General features: G+C 41.5%; 3 protein-coding genes, 1 long non-coding RNA gene and 1 other non-coding gene across 8 annotated transcripts in view; 3 read left to right on the top strand and 2 right to left on the bottom strand.

Annotated features, from left to right (window-relative positions):
• Positions 1-26,188, bottom strand: part of LOC119032215 — a 1,052,400-nt gene that overhangs the window by 987,544 nt on the left and 38,668 nt on the right. The window lies entirely within an intron of this gene.
• On the top strand, positions 1,129-14,266 carry LOC119032182 (cryptochrome-1-like). The gene is made up of 14 exons (XM_037121095.1): positions 1,129-1,286; positions 9,291-9,399; positions 9,654-9,796; positions 9,881-10,065; positions 10,145-10,233; positions 10,475-10,615; positions 11,209-11,520; positions 11,771-11,922; positions 12,168-12,370; positions 12,502-12,597; positions 12,692-12,790; positions 12,882-12,956; positions 13,073-13,177; positions 13,415-14,266. Exons 1-13 carry the CDS (start codon positions 1,129-1,131, stop codon positions 13,171-13,173), a joined length of 1,863 nt encoding a protein of 620 aa, XP_036976990.1. The 3' UTR covers positions 13,174-13,177; positions 13,415-14,266.
• trnav-uac lies at positions 14,522-14,594 on the top strand. Its single transcript has one exon. It is a non-coding gene; the product is annotated as a tRNA-Val (tRNA).
• Positions 14,945-18,213, bottom strand: LOC119032197 (transcription termination factor 2, mitochondrial-like). The gene is made up of 2 exons (XM_037121118.1): positions 18,059-18,213; positions 14,945-16,558 (listed from the first exon to the last, which is right to left on the bottom strand). The coding sequence occupies exon 2, from the start codon at positions 16,536-16,538 to the stop codon at positions 15,399-15,401; it is 1,140 nt and encodes a 379-aa protein (XP_036977013.1). The 5' UTR covers positions 16,539-16,558; positions 18,059-18,213; the 3' UTR covers positions 14,945-15,398.
• On the top strand, positions 20,431-22,360 carry LOC119032193 (DNA ligase 1-like). The gene is made up of 2 exons (XM_037121111.1): positions 20,431-20,688; positions 20,861-22,360. The coding sequence occupies exon 2, from the start codon at positions 20,879-20,881 to the stop codon at positions 22,226-22,228; it is 1,350 nt and encodes a 449-aa protein (XP_036977006.1). The 5' UTR covers positions 20,431-20,688; positions 20,861-20,878; the 3' UTR covers positions 22,229-22,360.

Below are 26,188 nucleotides of genomic sequence, written 5' to 3'. Positions count from 1 at the left end.
ACATATCCCAGTACCCCTAACTCATTTTGAGTAATGTACTTCTGATAAACCTCCCCAAAAATCCCCCATTACTGTTCACCGGTGCCAATTGTGCCTTCTCCAATCTGACATGTATCGACAGAACTTTTATGAAATAGCATGCTAACACGCTGAGACGGCTCGTTCTCCCATAAGAGGTCACAATTCAGTTACATAGCCACAAGTGTGTTAGCGCAGCAATGCTAGCTGCCTGCTGTCTGTTAGAAGCACGCTGCAGAAACGTGACCACGCCGGGAAACGCTCTGGACCAATCGGTGAGCTCCAAGCCGTGTGCGTCTGTGGTGGGCGGAGCCAATTGTGGAGGTGCGGTGAGGAGGTTGAGCAGCTATTCGTGGACGTTGAGGAAAATTTTCTGATACAGACAACCAAAATAACGGCTCGGCAGCGGGGAAGACGGCACACACGGAACCGGAGAGAATTCAGAACAGCTAAGTGTTATCTTAGGTGGCTTTAGGACGACGAATTTGACGGAATCGCAGTCAGACGCTGTATTTACATAACCAGCTTTCATGGTATTCACGGCAACCGGACTCGCGCCGTGTCTTGTGGCCGTTAGCAGCACCAACTGCTCCAAAATACAGAGCAATTCAACACTCTGCCAGCTAATTCCACTTAAATAACGTCGTTCTAGTGCAGTTTTGCGAAGCACAACGTGTTATTTAACGATTTTTAACGTATTTCTCGGCGCTCGCGAAAACAAGTTATACAACAAGACAGGCTTCGTCATCAGGTCCTAGCGCCCGCCCTGTTGGTGCCCGTCACATTGCCGGGGAGCGCGCGCTGTCTTGTCTCGTGCCCAAATGGTTCAGCAGCCATCGGTTTCTAAATTCTTCGACATTATGGAAAAGGTCCTGTTAGAGCAAGGTTAATCACACATCTGGACCACGACTACTGTATGCTGACAAGAGCATACGAGCGCCTTTTCTTCGATTTTCCCAGTGGACTCGATTCTGCTGCTTCTGTCTGGGATTTTTTTAATTTGTTTTTTATTTTTATTTTTGAACACTCAACAATACCAAGAGAGGAATCGACCATCAAAAGACTGCTAATAAATTCAAAAAGGAATAAAAGGACTCGTCCAGTTGAGTAATGGTCATTAATACGATCCACTGGTTCAGGAAGGGCTTGCGGCTCCACGACAACCCGTCGCTCAAGGAATCTCTGCTGGGAGCGGATACAGTCCGCTGCGTCTACATCCTCGACCCCTGGTTCGCGGGCTCTTCCAACGTTGGGATCAACAGGTGGAGGTGAGCAGTGCAGCCACGTGCAAAAACACCACCACACACCTGACTCCTCTCTGGGATCGCTGTGATTTGTTTTCATAAGTTTCTATGACAAATGCATGCAACAGTTTTGCATTTGACAGCATTTTCATTGTGTTGGTGAGCTCGAATGATTAATAGACACACCAACCAGGCAGTTGACAGGTAGGGTTTGTGCAACTGTTGATGAGGAGTTTAGGAGATGAGGACTTTAGATGGATAAATGCCATTACCACGTTTTTGTGACAACTTTTTTGTGGATTTGCATCAATTACATGATGTCCCTCAGGCACTGCGAAAATACAGATTATCACTTTGAGTGTTTTTGTATCATTTCACACTGAAAATATACTATAGATATATTTGCTTATGTATTTATTTATAAATGCAATGACCTAAGAATAATTTGGTCATCAAACACTTGATGATATAGCTGGCATGATGGTGATATAGATTAGAATTTAGGTAGCATATTTTTACAGATGAACAGTAAATTTTACAGTCCAAATTGACATAATTTCACATAAACAATAACTTCAATATGACTCAAAGGTTATACATTACCCAAGGCATCTCTTCTTGCCTTATGTAACGTGAAAAAGATATAGGATAACATACAGCGGCACTGATCCCTGCTGTATCTGTGATTGGTCAGGGTTTGTTGGTCTTTTTAATGCAGTATATTGTAACTGTGATGATGTTGGTGTAGATGTCTTTAAAGGCGCTGACCATCAGCCAATGTTGGTGACTGGTTGTTGCGGTGTGTCCCACGCTGTCAGCACTAGTCGTCCCTTGTCGGCAGCTTTTTCAGCTGATTGAGTGTGTTGAATCAGCAGCACAGCTCGAAATCATTCAGCCTGGTTGTTCAGTCAGTTGAATCAGTTCACGAGAAGAGAAACAGAAGGAAAGCCTGTCGCAGTAGCATCCATGCCATTAGATGTGGTTGGTTTGGATTGGCATTGTAACGCTGTTTTGAAGTGTCAGCAGTAACTTAAATATTTAAGTGCACTTGTAAAATATGGAAAGCATGTAGCAAATATCTGGCAGAGCTGTGTCAAACTGGTTTGCTCCTGCTTTTATCTTTACAGCAGGCGTATGCATAAGATGTTTTTCGCCACACTGTATGTTTTTGTTATGTCACAAGAGAGAGTTAGTACTTAGTAGTTGAACAAACTATTTTGACGATTGATTAAGGAGTTTCAGTAATTTTTCGAGCAGCTGCAGCTTCTTAAATGTGAGGATTAATGGGTAGTTGTATCCCTAAAGGTATCAACTTCATCTTTCAACACAATGACAGAAATCTCGACAGTGAATCATCATCAAATAATATTAAACTGATTTGATTTTTATGTTAATTATGAAGTTTGCTGAAATCTGGGTCAAACACATAATTGTGTTCTCTGTTACATCATGAAATTTTGCAGGAATAAAAACTGTAATCCCTACCCAGCAATCATCAAAAGAACAAACATCAATTATACCTTCAGATGCATAATTAAATGAGGTAAAGTAAATATCAGGGGCTGAGATCACATATTTATAATGTTACTTGTTCCTTTTCCTCCTCAGAAGGTGAGTCAGATCTCAAATTGATAAACAGTATTTTGGTGTGTTAATCCTCACTTTCCTGCAAGACTGCAATTATTTCCAAGATGGATTGCAGTCTTAATCAGTACCCAAACTCAGTACAGCATCAGTACCCAAACTCGGTCATACTAAAGGTCATTGCAGTGTAGACCGAAATTCTCGAAATGTGTCAGTAGTTTATAGCATTATAAAAGACAGTCACATCATTTCTTCCACAAGGAATGGCACTTGGCAGATGTAGATCTTTCCGAAATCTGAAGCCACTGAGGTGGAAATAAGGAAATATCTGTGTCTCCAGACTCAGTAAGTCTTCCGCATACCCGAGCCGAGACGAATGAATTATCAAGCGTGGTTTTAATCTCTTTGCATTCATTCTATGTAGTGAAAGCTTGTCTGTTCCTTCAGTCTGCACTGTTCGGAGAGAAAGTGAAAGGTGGATTATGTCTGTTCTTCTTGATATATGACCTGAGTTTGACCTGTTTTTATCCTCACAGTTCATCATTGCTGAGACATTGCAGCATTTAATGCTTGCATTTTACATAACTGACATTTTCTGAGCAGACAGTAAGCCTGTGTGTGTGTGTGTGTGTGTGTGTGTGTGTGTGTGTGTGTGTGTGTGTGTGTGTGTGCGCTCGCGTGCTTGCATGAGTGCAAGATGGGACAACCTGTTTGAGTCTGGTGACACAATTAAGTATGTGCAGCTTTACAGGCTCATGTGACAAGAGATAAGAGCGAGGACGGTTTGAGTTAGCGAGACTTTACCAACCTCTCACCCACTGCCACTGTCCTCCTCATTTCCAACCTTCCACCTCATAAACCGTCTTGAATAAACTTCAGCATCACATGGGAAGTTTTTTCAGTCAAAACAAACAGCATCTTTTTTACAACCTGACAACCCTGTGCTGTCAGCCTGCAGTCAGCTAACTTCTCCTGTATGGAAACTGGCACATGATATTGTCTGCACATGTTGAATGAAAGAGCTCCTGAGATTTTCAGCACAGTCGGCGTCTCGCTCGATGTTTTTGTTTCCTCTCCTGCTGCGCTGCTCTGGTTTGCATTGCGGTCCCATGCCGTCACTGGGAGAGTAGGGCAGCAGCAGCAGCAGAAAAGGCACGCCTGTTCTGGAGCATCCATGTTATGCTTCATGGTTATGCAACGGCAGCATGGGATGACGCAGAGCTCACATGCAGAGCACTCTGTACGCCCTGACTCATTCCCTTTATTTCATTTTCATGCGTGTATCAGAAAAGATATTAATAAAACCCTTTACCTGTGAAAGCAGTGGGAGTGCAACAGAGAGAAAAATATTGGAGGATCAAAATCTTAATGTAGGGTCAGGAGACTGTTAGTGTCTAGATGATGTGCTGTTGCGAATTCTCTTCAATTCAAGGGGGTTTTACTGGTATTGAAAACAGATGTTGCAAAAGCAAGTGTGTAGCATCCAAAGTTAACTATTTTGTCCGACAGTCGATGGGTATTGACTGTTCAAAGATAATCAGCCACTGAATAGATTACCATTGCTTTTTCTGTTTTGTTTTGGGTTTTTTTGCCGGGGGGGGTTACATATGCTAGTCTACAGTATTTAATTCTACAGAATTTGTTGTATATCATGTTTATATCAAGTTTCATGTCTGTCAGGACATTTTGTATCCTACAGTCTGCGTTACATGAAGCAAGAAAATGTCTAAATATTATGCTGATGCCACGAGAACATTTTGATAAAGGCTTTCAAAATCTCTTTATATCCTGCACCCTCTGTAATCACTTGCACCTGCGCTAACAGCGAGCTCCGTTATCATTTTAACTGCTTGTGTAGAAGTGAGACGAGTCCTGTCATTACCATCTATGGGGGGTAATCTTAGAAGAGAGACTGACGCGGGTCAATGCCAGATGACATAATCGCAGTAACTTTCCCTGCCCCCCAACATCTCCCCGCGTGGCGTAAGTAGGTCAGTGTGTTAGTAGAAAAACCCTCCACTGTTCTTGTGTTTTTGACCTACTTCTGCTTTCCTGCTGCTGCTGCAAGACACCCCAGCTATCTCTGGTGAGCAGTGCAACTGTATGAGCAGTAATCCCAACAAAGCTGTTTCCATCTGATATCTATCTGAATGCTTTATGCCTCAGACTGTTGAAGCTTGTCGATAGAGTAATGATGGGTGGCCTGGAGGGTAATGAGTGTGGAGGGACTCCATGAAAGTCTGTTTATAACAAGTAGGAGGGAAGTGCCCATGTACAGCAGCAGGACGGCATGGAAAAAAACAGACACGTGATTTTTTTTTTCTTTGTCTTTGTCTAAACATCTTAAATAAACATGGATTAAGCTCCCACTGCTGTTCTCTTGGAGTCAGACGGTCTGAGACTGTTGGTCCGACTCAGGAACAAACTTGTGGACCGGCCCACTGAATTAGAGCTGATATGTGAGAGAGTTATTCAGCTGCCATCAGATAAGATTGTGGTTGTAACTGCGTCCAGATGTGAACGTACACTGTGGAGCTGTTGTAAAGTGGAAAAGGGAGTTCCTGTAAATTGACCCTACTGAATGAGCGTTACATAAAAACAGATCCACTTCACTGCACATAGGTTTAAAATAGGAAATGAGTCCTGGAAACATTTTCTCTGAGGATCTGCTGTGCAGCTCATGAGCAAAACTGCTGTATAAGGCCATTACAGGATTATCATCAACCAACAGAGTGATTGTATAATGATGCTATGTTTGTATTGTGTTATAGTTTTACACAACTCTAAATGAACTTAAAGAAATTCTGATCAAAAAGCTAAAACGACTTTTTGCTCACTGTCGTAGCAAAATTGATCATTTACATTTAACCACATATTATTTTAAATTCCCTTTCACTGTTTTATTTCACATATTGACCAATAACCGTGTGGTTGATTACACGTTTTCACACTGTGAAGTATGACCTGGCTTAACTGTGAACTGTTTGACTTACTTTTATACAGTGACGGAGCTGATTTATGTGAAAGTACACAATAGCACTCTGTGACGCATGTTGGGTGTTGTGGGTACACCCAAAGTCGTCAGGCCAGCTGGATATTGTTTTGTGAGAATCTCACTTTCGGAAGGTCTCTGAGTGTGAGATAAACTGTAACTTGGTCTGTGACTCTTGGTCAGTCTCTGCCAGGGTTTTCTTGGTGGATGAGGCCTTTCGGCTGACATTGGTTAACTCTGTTTGCTCTTTGCTTTTACCACTTTATTAAATTACACAGGCAATCTTGTGTGAATCATCAATCATTTGCTCACTTCCAGACAAGAATTTTCACCAAACTGACTCATTTTTTGAATTATTACAGTTTGACGGAGGGTTTCTATTTTAACCAGCGCTGGAAGCTCACAAATGGATTGCATTTGTTGTAAATCTCTCACATGACAGTACTCAACCAATCTGACAATAACACACACTGACGGGAGAGGAGAGACAGACAAAACAGCAAAAACAGGAGATAATTTAGAAACGGCTATGCATAACATAAATCTTCCACTCGAGAACACTCAAGTTTATTTTTCAACTGTAAAATGTCCCATAAATCAGACACGGTTCAAGTTGTCAGTAACTGAAATATTTCCATGATTGTGGTTATAAATAGAGAGGGCTGTTTTAGCTTCACTGTCAGTGCTGCATTTTATGAATATGCACCCACCTGGCTTTCATATCAGTTACAGACATGATCAGACCTGATTGTTACAGGAAGCTTCCGCCTACGACCTTGGGTAGCCATAGCAACAGCACGGGAAGCACCGTGTTACTGCCGCTCTGTCTGCACGCATGTCGTCTTGTGTGTATGTGTGCTGATGTTTACAGTTTATATGTCTTATTTTTGTGAGATAAATTCGAAGCACAGTGCTGATTGTATGACAGAATAATGCTGAATCACAGTTTGTACTTCGTTGTTAAAGTGAGAAACTGTTTGTGCCAGTCTTATGTGCTCCTGTGGGTCAGTACGTTTGCTGACTGACGTCACATACAGTGATGATTAAACTCATGTGGATGCAGCTTGGTTGACTCATCCACTGTCTGCATCATTCAGCCTCAATGATAAGTTCAAGCTTTGACTGTTTTAAATCAGACAAAGACTGAAGACTGTATACATTTGCTCTTCATAAGTTCAAGAACCTCCTCACACTTGTTTATTCATGTAAAGTGGAAGTTAAAGTGGGTTGTTATTATGCTGTCAGGACCACAAAGAAGAGGATTATCCTTCCATTTCAGTTTGTAGCTCTGCGGGCTTCAGGTTATTTGCCATTAGGAATTATTGTGTTATGAGGTGCAAAGGCAGCCTCATTTTAAATGGATACACAGAATAGAGAATAATGCAGCAGGTACATTTCTGTGCCAGATTACAAGCCCAGGTCATATAATACACAAATCAAGGTCCACACAGTGAGTGGTATGGATTATGGTTGTTCCAGTACTGATAACAGTGTCAGACAGTTCTCCAATACTGCCTAAAATGCTGGATTGGGTGTCGGCAGGTACGAAAGTCTATGCACCGATCAGATAGCACCAAATTTATAAACTCAAAAACAGGACCCTGCAATCTCCCCACAGTGTTCCAAACACCTACATGCAACGTTACACATAATTACTGTGCAAATAGTAGACAGCATCCATAAAGGGCAAACAACTTGTGTAACTTAAAGCTCATGTCACCAAATGTCATTTCAGAAAGTTGTACAGCATCAGTTCTTTCCATGTATCTGTATAAAGTTCCCTGTTGCCTCTCAGTGGATTAGATGATAAATAGGTTGTCGTAAGTTGTTTCAGCCCTGAAGTTTAGCTGCTCATTGGTCTGGTTGTGCCAAACTGTCTGAAATAATATTATTTAAATTCAAGGCTGTTTATAGTCTAGACGGTCGTTGCACAGTTATGATAATATGTACAATGACGTTTTTCTGCTGGTACAGATTCTGCCATATCTAAACTGTAAACTGAGATAGCTCTCTGTTTACCATCAGTGGTAGGAAACTATTGCAGACAGTGTTGTTGCACATCAGTGAGCATTATGGCAGTATTTACAGATATTCAGATATTTATATACACATTTTCCCATCAGCTGATTGCATCTTTTTTTTTACACAAGTTGACAGTAGCACTCTGACTATAGATTACAAATGTATTCAGATGGAAAATGTTCCAGTCAATATTTTTGTTTTCAGGCATTTTGACCTAATTAAGATGTGACTGGGATTGAAATGCTGTGCATTAAATTAAATGTGAGGTTTGGAGTCATTGTGCAGGCGCTTCTCTTTTCATCAGTGCTAACTTCCAGTAGCTTTGCACATCTGTAATGTGTAATCATGTCTAAATCTCTACTTTTACCTCCAGAAGTTGTTTAAACCAAAACCAACAAGGCTCAATAGACACAGACTCCTTCACCATCATTAAAGTGGTTGAGTCCTCCCGTCTCTCCTGACTTTTTATATCAGCTCAGACTTTAGTGCTGACTCAGCCACCAGCTCCACTCAGACTGTTGAACCTTGAGCTTCGTTGGCAGACGCATTTTCTTCTCCTGACACGACATTAATTAAACACGTCTCATTTCAAAGCAAGTTGTCAGAAACACGGATGCGCACAATGTTGGTGGATATGTTTACTCGTAAAATGACATCTCTCTTTTCTTGTATTCTCACTCGTGAAATGTTAATGAAAGTCAAGTAAAGCTACTACATGACGTGTTATGTCACTCAGTTTTACTCGACCTTTACAATGATCTGCATCCTTACACTGGTGGACAAGAATCTGTGTCCACACCTGTCACCTCCATCAAATGAAGGCAGATTTGTTTAAGTAGGTCACTTGCTTTAAATCATCAAACTGAAGACATTTTTCTTGTTAACACTTTATAATAACCATCATTAACAAATGGGAAATATATAGCTCATTAAAGTTAGTTATTATAGTTATTTGACTGTTCACAATAAAATGCTTTATAAACCGTTTATTAAGCATTTGTTTATTGTTAAGTGTCAACTGATGCTTACATCACATTAAATGGTTGGTATTATACTGTGTAATTGTATATAAACGTGATCTGGATGGCTCTAATACTAAATAGTGGCTCACTCTTAGATGAGGCGACTGCTAAGTTTAAACTTCCATTGAAAGGTCATGGAAATAAGTCATTGGGAACATCCGGATTCAGCACCATGTTGTGAGTGCAGCAGTATGTTATTTCAGAGATTACATCGACTGGATAGAGCTGCATTAATCTGCATATCAAAGAGCAAACAGAATAGAAACTGCTACGCCATGTATTTTCAAACCCAGAACAATAGTTTTCTCTCCCCACTCACTGGACATAACATGATCATCAATTTTTCCAGCTTCGTCCTCATGAGGGATTTTTATATTTAACTGTATATTGTCTCTCACCACTCACCAGGTTCTTACTGCAGAGCCTTGAGGACTTGGACTCCAGCCTTCGTAAACTCAACTCTCGACTGTTCGTGATTCGGGGCCAACCCACTGATGTCTTTCCCAGACTTTTCAAGGTAATACAGTCCTCTGATTATTTGATTTTTTTTTTGATTTTTTTTTTTTACATCTTTGAGTCAAAATGCTTTAAATCAGAAAAGTAGGTCAACTGCCTTTTAGTTTATGAAAGAAGGCGTCTAAGCAAAAAAGCCCCAAATCCCCCCAGACTGTATTTTTTCCTGTCATTTCTCACCCAAAGGCAGCTTTACAATGTGTTGTGTGGCTACTGTTTATTCCTTTTCTGTTGCTCACTTTGTCCTCTGTCCTCCAGGAATGGAATATTTCTCGCTTGTCTTACGAGTACGACTCTGAGCCCTTTGGGAAAGAGCGAGATGCAGCGATTAAGAAACTGGCCTCTGAGGCCGGAGTGGAGGTGACAGTTCGCATCTCCCACACACTCTATGACCTGGACAAGTGAGTTCACATCACCTGCAGCTTCTGTAAAACATCTTCATCTGTGTGTCCAGCAGTCCTTTAACTCTTGCTGTTCTCCTGTAGGATCATAGAGTTAAATGGAGGTCAGTCCCCTCTCACATACAAGCGGTTCCAGACCCTCATCAGTCGTATGGATCCTGTGGAGATGCCCGCGGAGACCATCACGGCAGAAATCATGAGGAAGTGCACTACGCCGCTGTCCGACGACCACGATGACAAGTTTGGGGTGCCCTCCTTAGAGGAGCTGGGTGAGTGAGGCAGCAAAAAAAAACATGATGACACATTTTCCAAACTGAATATTGAAGTTCTCTAATGTGATCCCTGCAGGTTTTGATACTGAGGGTCTGTCGTCAGCTGTGTGGCCGGGGGGAGAGACCGAAGCCCTGACACGACTTGAGAGGCATTTGGAGAGAAAGGTCAGTCAGATCAGATTAAAATTCTCTAAGCAAGGATTTTACTGACTGTTTAGTCATTTAAAAAAAAAAAAACTAAGCAATTTGTTTAACTAGAAATGGCAAAAAAAAGCCTTCCAAACATTTCCACAAAAATCAGGTTCTTTTCCCCAGTTTTTATTTTATACTTTGATATTTCTCTCTCCAATCTTTTGAGATAAATGTCCATCTTTGATTGACACATCATCGTGTGTGTTTCCATCAGGCGTGGGTTGCCAACTTCGAGCGTCCCAGAATGAACGCCAACTCGCTGCTCGCCAGCCCAACAGGCCTCAGCCCGTACCTCCGCTTCGGCTGCCTCTCCTGTCGCCTCTTCTACTTCAAACTCACCGACCTCTACAGGAAGGTGAGTCATTTCTTGCACATTTTAAATGATCTTTTTCCACATTGTGACTCTTGAGCATTTTCCATGCTACACTGATTGGATTTTGGATTTACAGTAAAGACAAAAAACATCTATCAAAAAACAGTATCTGACCTCTCTCTGCACACTGCCATTTTAGTTCAGTCTACTGTGAGAAAGTTGTTCCTGTTCAAGGAGTTTAGAGCACCACCTCATGGTTCCCAGTCTAATCTACAGTAAAGTGAATTATCCACAGCAGTGCTGCTCTGTTGCAATGGCTCCCTCTTCAGGTGTGATGTTGTAAAATCAGACTCCAATGCAAACGTTTACATCCAAGAAATACACAATACTACTGAAGAAAATTTACATAAACTTGCATAAAAAACGTTACTTGCTTTAACCTTGAAAAGAACAAAACACAACTCTACAGACATACAAAGTAAAATATTTCAAAGTTTTAACTGGTTTCTACAAGTGCTGGAAATCTTTGAAACAGCTTTAGTTGTGGAGTGAAACTTTAATGGTTTGAAATATGCTCAGAGGATAAGTAATACTAAGATGCCCTGAGACAAATATGTGTCGTGCTTCTTCTTCAGGTGAAGAAGAACAGCTCACCTCCTCTGTCACTCTACGGCCAGCTGCTGTGGCGCGAGTTCTTCTACACAGCAGCCACCAACAACCCGTGCTTCGACAAGATGGAGAGCAACCCTATCTGTGTGCAGATCCCGTGGGACCGCAACCCCGAGGCACTGGCCAAGTGGGCGGAGGGCCGGACCGGCTTCCCCTGGATCGATGCCATCATGACCCAGCTGAGGCAAGAGGGCTGGATCCACCACCTGGCTCGACACGCCGTGGCCTGTTTCCTTACCAGAGGAGACCTGTGGATCGGCTGGGAGGAGGGCATGAAGGTAAATAAACCCAGGGAATTATCACGTCTACTATTTTTTTTCTTGGTATTTCGTTATATCATATATGTCAGTTTGAAAAGTTTTTTATTCCTCGTTTTTCCTCCAGTCTCTTAGATCCATGTTTGAGGTGACCTATTTTTCCCACAAGTGACTCAGTTTGCTGTAATTTATTTACAGCAAACTTTGAATGTACTTGAACCCAGGTTGGACGTTAAATGTCAGCTCACCTGAAGCCTGTTTGTGTCTCCAGGTGTTTGAGGAGCTGCTGCTGGATGCAGACTGGAGTGTGAACGCAGGCAGCTGGATGTGGCTCTCCTGCAGCTCCTTCTTCCAGCAGTTCTTCCACTGCTACTGCCCCGTGGGCTTCGGCCGACGCACAGACCCCAACGGAGATTACATACGGTATGCTGACATCTCCTCGGGTGGGAAGCGGGTACTTGTTTGATAGACTGTGGTTTGAAGTGCGGCTTGGTTTATAGGAGATAATGACTGATACTGATGCTTGTAACTACAGTCATTAGTCTTCAACATTACGAGTATTTATCTCTCACATGTTGATATATCACTGCCGGCTAATTCCACTTGCTTGTTGTAACAAGATTACTCCACCCAACATGCTCACTAAACCTCTTCATGTCTTCTCTCAGGCGCTACCTGCCCATTCTCAGAGGGTTTCCAGCCAAGTATATTTATGATCCCTGGAACGCCCCAGAGAGCGTGCAGAAAGCAGCCAAATGTATAATCGGGGTGCATTACCCCAAACCCATGGTGCACCACGCAGAGGCCAGCCGCCTCAACATCGAGCGAATGAAACAGATCTACCAGCAGCTCTCCTGTTACAGAGGCCTCGGTAAGCACAACACTAGTTATAAACAGTTACAAGATATCCTGCAAGCTTTTACCAGCTTTTATTCCTACAAAAAGATCTAAATTAATGTGATCTTGTATCTGTATGAACTTCTGACTGTTCTTTGTCTTCAGGTCTTTTGGCTACAGTTCCATCCACGCCCACTGGTAACGGAAACAGCGAGACAGGATTCCCTGTGGAGGCCTCACGTGACGCTGCAGCTCCTTCTGGTAGGCAGCTGAATTCCTACACTACTCCTCAATTTTTCATAACTTGCTCTTTAGTCTTCAGCCGTGAACTTCTGTCCTGGTTTTCATTTTACAGGCTATCAGATGCCTGTTCACTCCCAGGCAGACTGGCAAAGCGGTGTCATGATGTACATGCAGGGCGACCAACAAACCAGCATTGGAACACACCAGCAGGGTGAGGACACATCTGTTTTCCTGTATTTGTCATTGTTGTATTCGTAAGTCCTGTTACTCTGCTAATCCTTGAATCTTCCTTTGAATTCCAGGTTATCCAGGTACCAGCTCCAGTGTGATGTGTTACACTCAAGGCACACAGCAGATTCCTGGTTCAATGCAGAAAGGTGAGAACTGATGACACCAGCTTGTAACAGCCACACTTTATAATGGCAGAGATGTTAGAACTGTATTTTCAGGGCGGCTTTCTAAACTGGGCTGTTGTTTGATTCTGTTTTTACAGGACATGAACTCCACTGCAGCACGCAGGGCAGCGGCAAACGACACAACGAGGACTCCGGACACGGCAAAGGCTCTAAAGTCCTGAGACAGAGCAGCCACTAGAGCGGTGAGTTGGAAACTTGTCTGAGCTTCAGTGTTAATTGTGGACAATCAGAAAAATATCCTTCGAGTTAAATACGTTCACTTTAGATGCTCTCTTCAGGATTTACCTTAAAAAAACGGAATAATTGAGTTCTTTTCTGCCTCAAAGTCAGTATCTCTTCTCTGTCGAGTTAATCACTGAAACTGCATTTATCACACATACTTTTAATGTCGACATCTTTGTGCGTCTCCTCTCTTGCAGGAGTGGCTGCAGACTTGCTGTCACTGACACGGTGTACAAAGCCTGACACAAAATGGACGCAAAGACTTACGTTTTTGTTACAGCACTACACTGTTGCATGAACACATCTTCAGCCGAAGAAATCAAAACCCACCATTCGACACATTCACAACTTTGTCAAGTAACAGGACTGTATATTATCATTTGGACTTCGCGGCCTGGTCCGGTGCTGACGACACTGGAGCGGCTGTTACACTGTGCTTGTATTTGGGTTAATATTGCCAGGACTTGTGTCCTTGTGTATATAGTGAATTTGCTAATTTCAGCTCACATACAACTTGTACATATTTGGATATTGTATGTGTGTTTTCTCTCTTTGTGTAGCCATAGACCCATTGATATATTTTTGATATGAGAAATTAATTGTGGATGGATCTTTTTTTTTTTTTCTTTTTGGAAAATTTTCAATACAAATGAAAACATTTATAGACCATCCATTCTGAAAAAAAAAAGAATGGTGAAAATTCTTGCATCTATTGTAATACAGCTGCCTGTCCGCTCATTTATTCCACTTTCCGGTTATTTCTGTTTTTGAGACATCTAACGTATCTATGGACCACGTTCTCATCATTTCATTTCCCTGTCTGAGTAGTAGTTGACTTGTTTGACTCCATACCACTGTAGAGGCAAAACCAGTATGGTGTGAACTATCAAGTGTTTGCAAAAAAAGGTGACAGGAATACAGAATCATCATATCATGGTGTCCCACCCCCTGTATAATCCCCCAATAAATGTACCACAGGAGAGAACTGCTTCACTTGCTTCTTGTTTCTTGTCAGTGTTGCTTGTTTAATTAAAACTTGGTTAAATATACAAACGGTTTCAGTCTGTTCTTTGAAGCTGAAGTGTTTGACATGTTGACATGCAACGTGAGGACCCTCACCCCCTCTGTAGATATGATGCAGTCACTGTAAAGGTGTGTTCATGAGTTTGACCTTTGGATCACACGTGTTTATTGCTTTTACCTGCAAGACTGTTTATTTGTCTCAAACAGGAACTCTGCATTAACTGTAACTAACTAGCAAACTGTGCTCGTTGCTGATTGTCTCAGAGATCAGCCTTGACAGAGGTTCCATAGTGTAGTGGTCATCACGTCTGCTTTACACGCAGAAGGTCCTGGGTTCAAGCCCCAGTGGAACCACATTTCTTTCCTCCACCAATTTCCCCCTGGGGCTAAAAAATCTAAACAGCTCACTCTGAGCAGCTGCCCCAAAATTGGCGTCTGTCTTTGTGTTGACTTTACATGCAATCTTGACAAGCAAAAAAGTGTGCGTCTTCTGTGGGCGACACCATAAAGTAACAAAAAATAATAGGTAATAGGAAGCTTATAAAAAACAGATCTAACTCTGAATGTTCCCATCAGATTCCCCTGAAATCCTACACACTGGACCTTTTACATTTTCCAGAAAATGTCAGATTAAATAATCCTGTGTAGTGCGCTGAGTTTCTGTTTAAAACACATCAATAAAACATAATATAAAAACATACAAATACAACTTCAGACATGGCATTTATTGTTCAGTTACCACAATCGTTTTGTTCCAGTAGTATACCTTAGTTTACAAAAAAAATACAGATTAATGATTGGCACTCACGTCCACGCCTTCCTGTCAGTGTTAGTTGATATGGTCCATGGCGAACTGGAGTAAAAAATAACAGCATTTCGGAAAACTGAGTGAGGTTTTGAAAACAGTCACAGCGTCATGTTGACACGAGCCCTCAGCTGTGCCTCTGCATCACATTGGAGAGCAGGTTGAAACGTTATTAGTTGCATAATAAAGCAGCTCTGAATACTTTGAGTAGTGTACTGCTGGAGGTTTGGTATTTTTAACTGCAGCCCTTCATGCATCTGACATGAAGTTCAGTTTGAGTACTCAACATTCATAAAACTTTACCCCACACTATTTGTACAGCATATTGCAGTTCATCAACAAATACAGGACATTCAGTCCTCAGCAGATCTGAGGGGAGCTACAGGGTTGAAGAGCGGCCGCTGCTGCCTGAGGTGCAACTTGCCATGTGTCATCTCAAAGTCCTTCTTCGTTCCCACGATAACGTCCAGGCTGCCGGAGCGCACGTCGTACCCGTAGGAGGCAAGCTTCTGGATACGATAAAGCACGATTTGTGTGGTAAGTTCCAGGACGTTTGGAGATGCCTTCACCTGCTCCAGGCTCACGCCAGCATCCATCAATCCTTGAAGCCGCCCGGTCAGTGTGGGCAAGGAGTAGTACAGAATGGCAGGGCAGCGGATCACTATTTGCTTCAGTTCGTCCTTGGAGCAGGCGAGCGCCCCCTCGATGTAAGCGAGCGCCTGGTGCATGGACTCCGGTCGCAGCTCCGCGATGGAGGCTCTGAGGCTTGAGACGAGGCTGAGGAGCTCCTCCGTGGTGAAGCCCTGCTCCCTCAGGAAGCCCAGACTGTCCCTCCAGGCCTCAGCCGGCCTCAGCAGGATGTGCGGATTCTGGCTGAGCAGCTTCTGCAGCCAGAGGCGCAGGTTGCCCTCGTCTCCGCCCAAGTCCAGGTAGGTCTCCCTGAGAGTGTGGATGACCTCTTTGTTCAACTCCACTGGTCGGCTGAAGCTCTGCGGGGCGCTCGCCATCAGCTTGCCGATGATCCTCTTATTAAGGCGCAGACTCTGGAGGTAGAGGATGTTCGCCCGCTGGTTGTTTTGGTGACTTAGCGTGAAGAAAGAAGCCGGGAACTTCTCAATGATGCTCATCAGTTCACGCTTGTTGGGGCACACAGTCTTCCAGAGGTCTCGCTGGGCGGCCACGTCCGTCGGCCGACACAGGACGGCTTCAGGGTGAGTCTCCAGGATACGGGCGATTATCGTCGCGTCTGCGCCCATGTCCCTCAGCAGGTCGGCGGTTTCAGACACGTACACCTCGTTCTCGGACAGAATCCAGGCCTTGAACTTGCGTACCTTTCGGACGTCCACGGACAGTTCATAGAGGGAGTCCACTGTGAGCTGGTTCTCCAGTCTCTTGTTTGGAGAAGTCAGTGTGGAGGCCGAGGCGGAGGGAGGCAGGAAGACCCTCATCCTCTGGCAGTAGGTGCACAAGGAGGCAGTGGTGACACGGAGCATCTTTGACAACTGTAGTAGATCTGTGTGGACGACAAAGAACATCTGTAAGGCCGACAGCAGTCACGACAGCAGAGATTCCTCAACAGCGACTCTACACACCGCTGCCAGCTCACCTTGCACACTCTGGGCCACAAAATCTCATTAATTGAAATGGGAATTAGAATTTCCTTTGCCAGAAGAACAGTCACAAACCCAAAGATAATTAATAAAGACTTTGAAAATCAGCAGATTATTTAATTTTAGAAACTCTGGACATGCCATTTAAGAATTTAGACAAGACAAGATAATCCCTAATTACTCCCACAGGGGGGAATTTGCAATATTAAAGCAGCAAAGGAGAAAAGCAAAAAAAGAAAGCATGAATAAAAACAATTGTAATAAATAAGTAGAAAAACAAGATATGAACAAGAGAAAGAAGACAGAAAGGCAGTAAGAACAATTCTGGACTTTCAGGTTTCAGGTTGTAGGTGCACCTCTTAATATATTTTCATTTTATTGTCTTGACACATTATGTCAATGGTTTTCAACAGGGTGAAATGTGCAAAATCATGTTTTTGCAATCCTCTTATGTCTGAGCACACAAAAAAGTAAAAGCTCAATTGTTGACAAACATTGTAACTAACATTTTAACAGAATTGACTGATTTCTCTCCATCTCATCGTCGTCACGACTGAATAAACTCAACAAACAAACTGACCTTGAAGAACAACATATGTGGCGGACCCTGCCACCCTATTTCCCTCTGAGAACAGCTTGTTCATTCTGTTATGTAAAAAAAAAGTCTGGGTTTCTGTATTAATATGTCATTATTATCAAATCTAAACATTGAAATTCTGACACAGCGCCACAATGTCCCTACAGAACCACACTGTTGCTTATGTCAATAACCCACTAAGGCCAAAGATTTCCACTAATGTGAAGACCCCTAATTAAATTTAGATTAATCTGAGTTTAATTTAGTCTGACTTGATACTGCATCATGCCCCCATCACAAGGAGCTCTTATGACTGGTGATTTGATCTTTCACAGCTGTGTCCTGACACCAGGAGTCAAGCCTTTGACTTTAACAAACATATGAAAGTGTCTATATTTTACTGTGAAAGCTGGCAAAAAAAAAAATATATATATATATATATATATATATATATATATATATATATATATATATATATATATATATATATATATATATATATATGAAAATACTCATAGTACAAGTCGTGTTGCATGAGTAGGATCACTTGCATGTGTGTGAATCTTCATGATAAAATGTGAAGTGGATGAAAAGCTTGAATAATGGTTGTCCTCAGCTGGCCTGACAGAGGGAACACTGTGTCCTGCTGCTGCTGTGATGTTACATGTTACGTATGAAGCGTAACACAGCAAAACACACAGCTACACACACACACATAATACATGTTAAAACGTATTTAAACCACGCTGACGTTAATAGCAGCATAAATGAAGCACACAGACAACGTATGGTTGTTTAAAATGAGTAATAAAGAGGTTGTTTTTACCCGAGCCTGCCGCCGCGTCCTCTCTGTCCGCGTTTCATAACGTGAAGAGGAGCCGGGAGGCGGAGTCATGAGACGGAGCACATGAGAGGCATGCGGCCGCCCTGCAGGCTGCGAGCGGCGGGCGGAGCAGGCCCGCCTCCCCGGTCCATGTACGGCCGCCTCCACATGTGCTTTGTTACCCCGACACACCCCCTGACAGCCCGGTTAGAGGGTAGAAAGACACTGTGTTGGTGTAATATCTCACCCTTCCTGCTAAAATAGAAGTTTCCGTCTGTTTCTGTCCATTTTCAAGGCTAACGTAAATTAGCATATAGCTAGCTAACTGACTGAATACAAAGTGACATATCTGTAAATAGAAACTGTTTGTGTTAGCTTACATTACCTACACTACAGCTAAGATGATAACCTTACAGTAATTTATACACTAGCTATAACTGAATGTATACTAGCAACACATAAACCGACAAAAAACACGAATAATCTGATGTTAGCATCAGTTACCTTATTAGCTCAACTGTAGAGCTAGGCTTTGTTTTGAAGCTAAACTATAAGCTAACGTACGTTAGCATGTAGCTAGCTAAGGGGTTCAACAATTTGACTGAATAATAACTATCATATCTGCAAATAAAACGGTTTACAGTGGTTTACATTAGTGACACAGCAGTTCGAGGATAGACTTACAGTAATTGTGATACTAGCTGTAACTGAATGTACATTAGCAACAAATAAATCAACTAAAAAACAAGTAAACTGATGTTAGCATCAGTTACCTCATTAGCCTAACTGTAGGTTGTGTATGTGAAGGAGCTGAAACTTTTTTATATCTGTCACACATGGCATAAGCTTCTATTCATGTCTTTTCAGTCTGTTGTCCTATACTTGTATGCTGTTTTTGCATATATATATATATATACACATATACATATACATAGTGTTTTGCAGGTGGTGGGGTATGAATCACAATGTGACTTTGATGTACTTTTTACCATTTATTTAGAATTGTATCATTAAACAAAGCTTTGATCAAGGACCTTCTCTGTTTGACAAATCACAGTCAGCAGAGTGCTGTTACTCTGCAACTCATCGACCAGAAAAGGATGAAGAATTTACAATACTTCATATTGTTTTTGACAGCAAAAAGTGTATATTTTCTCATTGGCCAAAAAGGTGGGGTGAAGCTGTGGTTTAAATTTCGCTCTCCCATCGCTGGTGCCCGAGCTATGGCATCATGACCCATCCAATCCTGGGAGACATCACCCTGTTGAGAGAACTTCCCTTGCAGTAAATAAACAAATATTGAAGTTTGCATATTATTAATTGTACAGTTAATGATGGCCAATGTTAGTTTGGAATTGTTTGTGTAGGTCTTTATGGTTGTATTGCAGATGGTGATGGAGGTTGTTTGTGGAGTTGCAACAACTTCTCGGCATGTTTTACACAGTACCTGTTTGTAACACGTCGTCTCTCCTGAATCCAAAATAAGTCCATATAGCAGAAGTGCTGTTTCTTTTCACCACAAGGTCTTTGTCGACCACATTTTCACAGCTTTTCTCTCCTCCCTCAGCCATCATAACCTGGCAATCACCACCAAACTGATGCCGATTCATGTTGTCAGGGTAGTTAACGGCATGCTGTGGCTTCGTCTGATTGGCCCTTGTGTCCAGGGCTCTGTCTCTAAATGTTAGCATGCTCAAGGTGCATGCATGGGGCATGTAAACAAAACTATTTTCTCATTCATTGTGTCAGGTAGTCTTTTGCAATGTGTTTATTGCACGTGTTCATATCTCGATGATGACGATGGAAATTCGATTTATTGGGCAGACCTAACGTGCATGCAAAAATTAGTGTAGCATGTTCATTATCTGACAATCTCATGTAACCTTGGCCTCTTCTAACGAAAAGCACTTTCTGTTCAAAGCAAACTTGTTATCTATGACCTTGGTGTCTCCAAAAGAAAGGAGCTGTGTTCTTTCTCACACCCTGGCTCTCCTCTCCCTCATAAAAAGGATTAACAATTGCAACCCATCTCATTTATCACCAGGATATGTACAACTCTTAAACGACACAGATTGTCAGTGCAACTCTTTTAATAATACAGTTTGTTTGTGCATATCAGTTAAATCACAGTGTGTTAGACTTAAATCATATCAGTGCATAGTAATTTATGTATAGTGTTAGAACTTAAATCCTAACATCTGTCAAAACATAACTTTAAAATCTCTGTTAACACACACACACACACACACACACACACACACACACACAATTTGAATGATGCTCCCATTCTGAGGCTTTGATCTTAAGCCACAGAATTCTGCTGTTGGAACACCAGAGATTTAGGGAGGTTTGAGTTCACAGCTTCACATTGGTGTTTTAGACCTCAGTCGAGAAGCATTGTCCAGCCGATTTTCTGCAGACCAGATCTAATATTCACAGCGTTACAGCCGTGTCTTGGACCACAGTCGAGGAGAATCATCCAGACGATCTTTAGAGACCAGAGCTAGTATTAACATCTTAAAACACCTGTTTTGGACCACAGTTTTGGAGGATCAGCCTGCTGATTTTCTACAAACGACAGTCTACGACAAATATCCACACTTTTGAAGACTTCAGGGCCGTTTCAACTTTGTGTAAGTAAGCTTTAAATATTTGAATTTACTTAATTAAGAAGTTCAAAGTCTTGTTTTAAGTCTTTTTGTGATAAAACAATTAAGTCAGCTGAAGATGAGAAGACATGTTCAGTGAACTTGTTTGTTTAATCCTCTGAATTCCTGCTAATTCCTTCTGTCTTTGTTTTTACAGTCTACCACGATCACGGAAATGTGTCGACAGAACAAAAAGAGAACCAACCCGAAAAAGATGGTGAGGGTGGCTCACGCTGCCCCTCAAGACCATCCCGTATCTCACCAGGGCGAGGGCCCTCAGGTCAACTCTGACTCTGAGCGTCCTCGTCAGCCCTGGAAGGATGAGAGGATGGCCATGAGCTACACCATCCACAACCTCAAGTACAAGCTTGAAAGACTTGAGGGTCTTATGGATCTCAGGGAGAGAGAATTCAAGGCCGAGCTCAAAAACAAGTATGAGATCATCGCATCTCATGAGGCCACGATCTCAAACCTGAAGAGTGATCTCCAGTTCCGGGTGGCGCAGGTGGAGAACCTCAAGCACCAGAGCAATCAGGAGAAGGACGACATGGCAGCGAGACTGGAGGCAGAGAAACAAAAGCTGGCTGAGCAAAACAACCAGATGCTCCAGCTAGACCTCGACAAACAGAAGAGCGTTCTGCTCCAGATCGACCTGCAGATGAAGCAGTTGAAGGAGTTGGAGCAGGAGCTCCAGCAGAAGGACGACGTAATATGTCATCTCAGGAAGGAGAAGGTGGGTCTGTCTAACAAGCTCACGGAGGCCACAGACCAGCTGACAAACTACAAAGCTGAATTTCTCCAGAGCAACCACGCTTGGCAGACAAAATATGAAGCTCTGCAGGAGAAGTTCAGCCAGCTGGAGGTCAAAGAACAGAGCTGGAAGACGAGTGTAGAACAGGTGGAGGAACAAAAGAAAGAGCTGGAGGAGCTCGCCATGAAACTGAAGGCGAGCAAGAAAGAGAAAACAGAATGTCTGCTGCAAAACGACAAGGACTGGCAGGCAAAATACGACGCAGAGAAAGAACACAAGAGGGAGGAGAAAATGACACAGGTGGAGGAAACAAACCAAGAGATGGAGGAAACAACCACAGAGCTGGAGGAGAATCAGCAAATCCTGGAGGTAACAGTAAACCAGGTGGACGTGAAGAAGACAGAACCAGAGGACATCTGCTTCAGGACGGAGGAGGAAACTGAGGTGAAAAAGCAAAGTACGACAGATAAGAAGATGAGGAAGAAAGAGACGAAAGCAATGAAGCTGAAGCAAAAACAAGAAACGGAAGACCTGAAAAAGAAACAAGAAGAAGAGGAGAAGGAGCTGAAAAGCAGACAGAAGCTAGAAAAGCTTCAGGAGAAGGAAATGAACAAGAAAAAAGCACAGATGAAGGCAGAGCTCCAAAAGAGAGCAAAGGAGGAGAAAAAGGAAATGAAAAGAAAGGAGAAGGAAAGAAAGAACGGCGGAAAAAAATGTGACAGCGACGCGAAGGTAGAGCAGGCTGGCGGTTGTTCAATAAAATCCCATCAGTAGCTCCATCTTCCCCTCCTGCACCTCTCCACCGTTTCTCCATCTTCCTCACTCCTTCATCTTTCCCCCTCAAACCTCATCATCACCACCTCTCTTCTCATCTTTCTCCATCTCACTGTGAACCCCCCCCCTCCATCTGACTCACCCCATCTTAGAAAAACTGAGAACATTTCTTGGCACTCAGTCGACAGTGGCTCCAGAGTCAGCCTCAAACATAAGGTTTTCCCCCTGGTGCTCAGGTTTCTCCTAATGAAATCAGTATTTCATTGAAAAAACACGGCTGAATTTCTGTCCACTGTCTCGACTTGACTTGCCCAAGAAAAATGACTTGAGACGCCAACCAAATGTCTCGAGTCATGTTGTGGGTTTTCCCCTGGTGCTCAGGTTCCCACAACCAATTCTAATTTGAAATAAAAACAATTATATATGTATATATCTATAAATCTATATTGTGTCATATTGTATCACAGCCTTAATGTAGCACTGTAGATAATGGTGCCCCACCTTTTAGTAAAGGTGTGAGTGGGGTTAGTCGGGTGTCCTGTTTTTTGCGTGTGTGTGTTTTTTGTGCTTTTCCCGTTTGTCTTTGTCCCCCACTTTGTCTTCACTCCGACGCCAGATTGTTCCGCCAGTTACATTGACTAAATCTAGGAAACCATGTCAGAATGCTGAAATGTTTTGACTAGAGTTACCATGGAAACGCATTGGAAACCATGGTAACCAGCTCTAGAATTCTGAAATGTTAGAAAAAGAGTAACCATGGAAACGCTTCAGCACTTTTTACATTTTTTTTACGATCTGAATGAAAAATAATAGAGTATTAGCTTCAAATAGTAGTTATTATATAAACCTGAGGTTGTTGTGTACCCATAGAAAGTAAACCTAGTTATCTAGGTGTTATGGTATTAGAACAATGACCCATCAAATATACAAATGTCAAATGGCTTAACTTGCCCCAAGGAAGGTGTAAAATGAGTGCAGGCATGGGGTACATTGAGCCATGCAGGCATACATGGTACTATCTGATGTAAAAATGAGACAAATAATTCTAATACCACTTTAAATTAAAGTGCTTATTATGTCAACTTAAATATTTTCAATTAAGGTGACAAAAAAGTTTTCATTCATCTCTCCTAATGGATTAAATAAGTACACAAACACAAAATGTAATGTTTACACAACTCAATATTTATTAGTCTCTTTTGTATTCTTTTTTTATTACTCTTAAATCAAACACATTGACTTACAAAACTCAAGATCAACTCACCCAAAACTTAAAGTCTTTGTGGCAACAGACTGCTTCGAAAATACTGAGCACAGCTAACTTCAACAGCTCGAGTAAATGTCCTCTGTCGAACAGTATTTTCTTGCCCTCTTCCATTTTGCACACTGCACTGTTAATATTCAAAAGACAAAATAAGAAATAACTAAAGAACTACATAGAACATAAAGACAATATGGACTTTTGGCCATTTAGCTAAACCGGAACAGGGCAACTGAGCAGCAATTTATTTATTTATTTATTTATTTATTTTTGACAAATAATCTCTCCTGTTCAATCAATTAATGCAGGTCAAACGTAAAGGTAAGTTTACGCTAGTCATGAACTACAATATTCTACAAACCAGTCTCAGTAAAGAGGATAACATAAGGATCCCATGGTCCATAAAAAAAATGCAGACTGCAGAATTGTCAAATTAAATCTCTTTGAATTAGAACATAGATGCAATTAACTGGATTTATTTTCTGGGTTTCAGGATTGCCAGATCTAATTTCTCATCCTCAACTGTTAAAGTCAAAGTCATTTTAAAAAGAAAATTAGACCACAGCTTCATTACTTGATAATCACCGAGTTGTAAAAAATGTCTGATATGACTCCATAAACTGTTGGTCAGGAGCAGTCAAAAAATGTTGTACAACAACAAAGTTCAACCCAACAAGATTTTTTGTGTATGCTTATATTTTGACGCCAGCTCCTTGGTGGTTATATCTTTATTTGTTCATGTTTTAGTTAGAACTATGTTGTTGAGAGTTGTTTTTCTGAACAGCAACTGGTAAACCGAAGAGGCAGTAGAGACTGATAATAAGCAATTGTATTTTGTATTTCCTTTTGGGGAGGCTGCTGGCTGCAAGATAAAATGGCTTTTGGATTTATTTCAGGTCCGGTTTTAGATTTTATATTAATGTTATATTAAGTACATATTGAGTATTTGGTTTAAAACAAGGTTTAGAGATCTAAAGGTTGAGATCTAAAAATCTTCAGTCAAATAAAACCTCACTTTAAATTTATTTCTATAGAATGCAATCCATTCAGATATATAGAAATTAATCAAAACTACAACATTAAGACATTAAAACAGCATCTGAAAGACAGAATGGGGAAAAAACTAATATAATAAGCTACAGATTGAAAAATTAAATTAATGTAGTTATTTAAAAGCCAGTGAACAGTTATGTTTTATTCCCTGGTTTAGATGAGATGACAGTTTTACCTCAATTGCGTTACTGACAAGTAACTGTATCAGAACAAACATTTTAAATTACCCTCCCAATCCTCCGTACAAGTAAACCAAATGTGTTCATTCCTGAGAAAATTTAGTTCTTTATAGACCAGTAATAGGATTTTAAAGTCTTTTGACACACAGGGAGTCAATGCCGCGATTTAAAACACACATTAAACCAAAACTGAGACAAACACACAGAAACCATTCTGTGCAGATTACAACAAGGCTGCATAATGAACATAAACTACTTTAGCTGCTCAAAATGACCTTTTATCTGCCTGCTTCCTGGTATTACAGGCAGCACTCCAGATATATTTCATATCAGCTGCTGGTAAAAAGTTACAAACCTCTCACTGAGCTGCTGTTAGCTTCATTAATGTGATAAGAGACGGAGAGCGGCTAACCTGCTCACACATTATTAAACTACATATAGTTAAAGATTTGACAATGCCACTGAGAGGAGACATTGAACTCCATCAAAAGATTCAACACATTCTTTAAAAATCAGTGGTGAGCAGGATTAAAACCACAACAGTGTGTAATTCAAATAAAGGGTTTATTATGTAAATAGCCAGTAAAGACAACAGTGCTCACAACAAACAACTGCATGACCTGAAGGAGTTTCATCACAAGACGGATACTCAGTTTTCCTGCTGCTTCAGGCTCCTGTTGTGGCTCGTCTTGTCCATCTCAGCTGCTCGTCCATCACCTGCAAAGATGAGAAAGAAGAGCAGTGGTAGTTTCACGTCTCTTTGTGCAGGTTTTGTGTTTGTTTTTAGAGGTTGTTTGTGGAGGTTTTGTGTGTCATTGTGGATGTTTTTTGTATCTGTGGACATTTTTGGTGGATTTGTGGAGGTTTTGTGTCTTTTTATGTTTGTTTTGAGATGTTTTGTGTTTGTTTTTAGAGGTGTTGTGTGTCAGTGTGAAGATTTTGAGTCTCTCTGTGGAGATTTTGTGTGTATTTGTTGAGATTGTGAGTGTCATTGTGGAGGTTTTTCTGTATTTGTGGGAGTTTTTAGTGTATTTGTTGAGGTTTACAGAGATTTTGTTGAGGTTTTGTGTGTCTTTATGGAGATTTTCTGTGTATTTGTGGAGGTTTTGTGTGGCTTTATGGAGATTTTTGTGTGTTTGGTGAAATTTTTAGTGTATTTGTGGATGTTTTTGTGTGTTTGTGGACGTTTTGAGTGAGTTTGTGTATTTCTGAAGGTTTTAGTGTATTTGTGGATGTTTTTGTGTGTTTGTGGAGGTTTTTAGTGCGTTTGTGTGTATTTTTGAAGGTTTTGTATGTATCTGTGGAGGTTTTTGTGTATTTGGGGAAGTTTTTGTGTATTTGGGGAAGTTTTTGTGAATTTGTGGAGATTTACCGTGTCATTGTGGAGATTTTCTGTGAACTTGTGAACTTTTGTGGAGTTTTTGTGTGTATTTATGATTATAGTGTATCTGTAAAAAGCATTAAACA

The sequence above is a fragment of the Acanthopagrus latus genome, chromosome 14, assembly GCF_904848185.1.
Source record: "Acanthopagrus latus isolate v.2019 chromosome 14, fAcaLat1.1, whole genome shotgun sequence".
In the NCBI taxonomy this organism is placed as follows: Eukaryota; Metazoa; Chordata; class Actinopteri; order Spariformes; family Sparidae; genus Acanthopagrus; species Acanthopagrus latus.
The sequence above is the reverse complement of the archived record's forward strand: the minus strand, read 5'-3'. Positions and strand labels throughout refer to the sequence as shown.

What these genes read in the sequence shown, in the direction of transcription:
- LOC119032182 (XM_037121095.1), top strand. Translation starts at nt 1,129, where the DNA reads ATGGTCATTAATACGATCCACTGGTTCAGGAAGGGCTTGCGGCTCCAC. An exon ending in TCTTTCCCAGACTTTTCAAG is followed by an intron (nt 9,400 to 9,653) that starts GTAATACAGTCC and finishes TCTGTCCTCCAG; the next exon opens with GAATGGAATATTTCTCGCTT. An exon ending in CATTGGAACACACCAGCAGG is followed by an intron (nt 12,791 to 12,881) that starts GTGAGGACACAT and finishes TTTGAATTCCAG; the next exon opens with GTTATCCAGGTACCAGCTCC.
- LOC119032197 (XM_037121118.1), bottom strand. Translation starts at nt 16,538, where the DNA reads ATGCTCCGTGTCACCACTGCCTCCTTGTGCACCTACTGCCAGAGGATG.
- LOC119032193 (XM_037121111.1), top strand. Translation starts at nt 20,879, where the DNA reads ATGTGTCGACAGAACAAAAAGAGAACCAACCCGAAAAAGATGGTGAGG.